This window comes from Sprattus sprattus (assembly GCF_963457725.1).
Source record: "Sprattus sprattus genome assembly, chromosome: 13".
Lineage (NCBI taxonomy): Eukaryota > Metazoa > Chordata > Actinopteri > Clupeiformes > Clupeidae > Sprattus > Sprattus sprattus.
The window spans coordinates 11728803-11731302 of record NC_137911.1 but is presented as its reverse complement, the minus strand read 5'-3'; the positions used below and the strand labels follow the sequence as shown (position 1 = coordinate 11731302).

Genomic DNA, 2500 nt, shown 5'->3' with positions numbered 1-2500 from the left:
AGGTCCTCTCTTGTGACCTCTCCTCTTTAGCTCACCCCACAGGTTATCTATGGGGTTTAGGTCAGTGGACTGTGATGGCCATCAGAGAAGCTTGGTTTTGTGTTCAGTAAACCATTTTTGCGTTTTGATCATTGCCCTCCTGGAAGACCCAAAAACAGCCTAGTTTTAGTTTCTTGGCAGCGGTAGTTTTGGAGACTTGGTGACCCCAAGATGCTACTTTTATCTCCAACTCCAACTCTCCTACAGTGATCCTTGGGGATTTTACACCTTTCTTTTCATCCTCCTCACTGTGCATGAGGGCAAAATAAACTTGGATTCTCTTCCAAGCAAGTCTGAAACACTTCCAGTTGGTTTGAACGTTTTCATTTTTGCCCTTACGGTAGATATAGACATTTTCAGGTGAGCAGGTATTTTTGTATCGCCATTCCCAAACTTCTAAAGCTCAACACCCTTTTCCCCATACTTGATTTTAGTGTTTTCCTATCTTTCCCATGATGAAGAACGAATAAGGGAAATTGGCCTCTGTGTCACCTCACCCCAGTAAAACAGGAAGTCATGGATTACTGCTTGAACATTCCTAAACATTGATCAATATAATTTTATATTATATACTGTATTTATATATAAGATATGCTTCTGTTTCATTTGGTTATAAGAAATGCTTGATAATAGTGGTACGTGATTTTGTTAAAAATAATAATTTCTTAATTAAATGCTGTTATTAAACAAAAAAATTCAATTCAATTTACAGAAGGAATTCTTTTCACTTTTTTGTGACATTAAGCTAATTCAACAAAAAGGTACATTTCTTAAGACCCTTTTTACTCTGAACCAGGTGTGTTGAAAATTTTGGAGTGGACTGTAAATCCATCCCTGTCCATGTACATACGTGCCCTTGACAGTGTGTGTATATACATGCCACTGACAGCGTGTTTGTGTGTGTGTGTGTGTGTGTGTGTGTGTGTTTGTGTGTGTGTGTCTGTGTGTGTGTGTGTGTGTGTGTGTCTGTGTGTGTGTGTGTGTGTGTGTGTGTGTCTGTGTGTGTGTGTGTGTGTGTGTGTGTGTGTGTGTGTGTGTGTGTGTGTGCAACTGGCTCCCAGAGGACACACACACTCTCAAATGCCAGCATGAATGTGATGTCAATCCAATACCATGTGACATTGCTTACGCACAGACACATGCAGCTGGCTTGCAGACCATTGTGTTAAAGTATCTGCGTGTTCAGCGACACACCGTAGCTGACTTCTTAGTCGCTTTGGACAAAAGCGTCAGCATAATGCCTGACCACTACCTTCACCTTTTCCCTCCACTCATGTGTCCATCTGAGTACGTATGCCTGACAAGGGGACTGGCCTGCACAGAAGGGGACTCAGTGTGCTGAGAATTGTGTGCACAAACAAGTCTGAATGGTCAGGTATAAGTGCTTGCAGTTCTGTTGGCTCCTTTCTTTCATGGCTAGGCTTGTGTGGGCTTCTGTGTGCATGTGTATGTGTGTGTGTGGGAGGGGGGGGGTTGGGACAATTGTGTGCATGAGCCAGTTTTGTTTAAGAGAGCTCCTTTATGTTTGCGTGTATGTGTTCAAATGCAAAGTGTGACTGAATCGAAGACACCTGCGTATATGTGTCTGTGTGTCTCTTCTCCTCTATATTCATGTGTCAATGTGTGTGTGCAAGCGTGCGTGTGTCTAAGAAGCGTGACTGGCTTCTGTGGGTTCCAGTGACTTGAGTTATGTGTTTGTGTGCTCTGGCGTGAGTTTAAGATGTGCCGTGTGTTCCTCCACATGTGTGTGCTTGCACACTTGCAAGCATCGATGCAGGAATTGTGTGCATGCGTCTCCATGTTTATAGATGGCATGTGAGGACGATTGTGTGTGTGTGTGTGTGTGTGTGTGTGTGTGTGTTCCTTCGTGTTCGTGAGTGTTTGCATTGCAGTGTGTCTGCAGAAGGTGACAGGCTGGCATGTTTTGAACTGTCCTTGTCACTTGTCACTTGTCTTTGTATGAATATGAAGCTACAAGCCAATTCATATGTGTGCTCATCTTTATCTTTACCCTTGTGTGTTCATCTTTATTCTTGGAATAAAGGCCAATACTCTTGTGCATGCTCATCTTTACGAATGAATACGTGAATGTGCTCAACGGGCTTGAATGATAAACAACAGACTTGTTAATGTTGTAATGTTGTTTTTGTATGCTCATGTTAATGCTGTGTGTGTGCGTGCTTGCATGCGTCTGTGCAGGAGGTGGCGACGTACTTGCAGACGTAGTCGGCGCCGCAGACGCGCAGCTGCTGCAGGCAGTTGGGCTTGTCAGTGGCTGGGCCCTCCTCGTAGGAGCAGGTGGGCACGATGGTCTGGCGCCGGCGCTCGGCACAGGCCGTGTCGTGGCACGGGCAGAAGAGCAGCTCGTGCGTGTGCTCCGGCGGCACGCGGTCGAAGAACTTGCGCACCGCCTTGCTGCACCGCGCCCGGTTGCAGGGCTGCTGGCCGCCGCGCGCGGATG

The 2500-nt window shown here is 45.8% G+C and overlaps 1 protein-coding gene across 1 annotated transcript in view; it reads right to left on the bottom strand.

The window, feature by feature from the left end:
• Window positions 1-2500, bottom strand: part of gfra4a (GDNF family receptor alpha 4a) — a gene marked incomplete at both ends in the record, with an annotated part of 96541 nt that overhangs the window by 18829 nt on the left and 75212 nt on the right. Inside the window, one exon of the mRNA XM_080850584.1 lies at window positions 2254-2500. This exon is cut by the window's right edge and continues 120 nt beyond it. Within this exon, the coding sequence (XP_080706710.1) occupies window positions 2254-2500 (247 nt within the window). The remainder of the gene's footprint in view (window positions 1-2253) is intronic.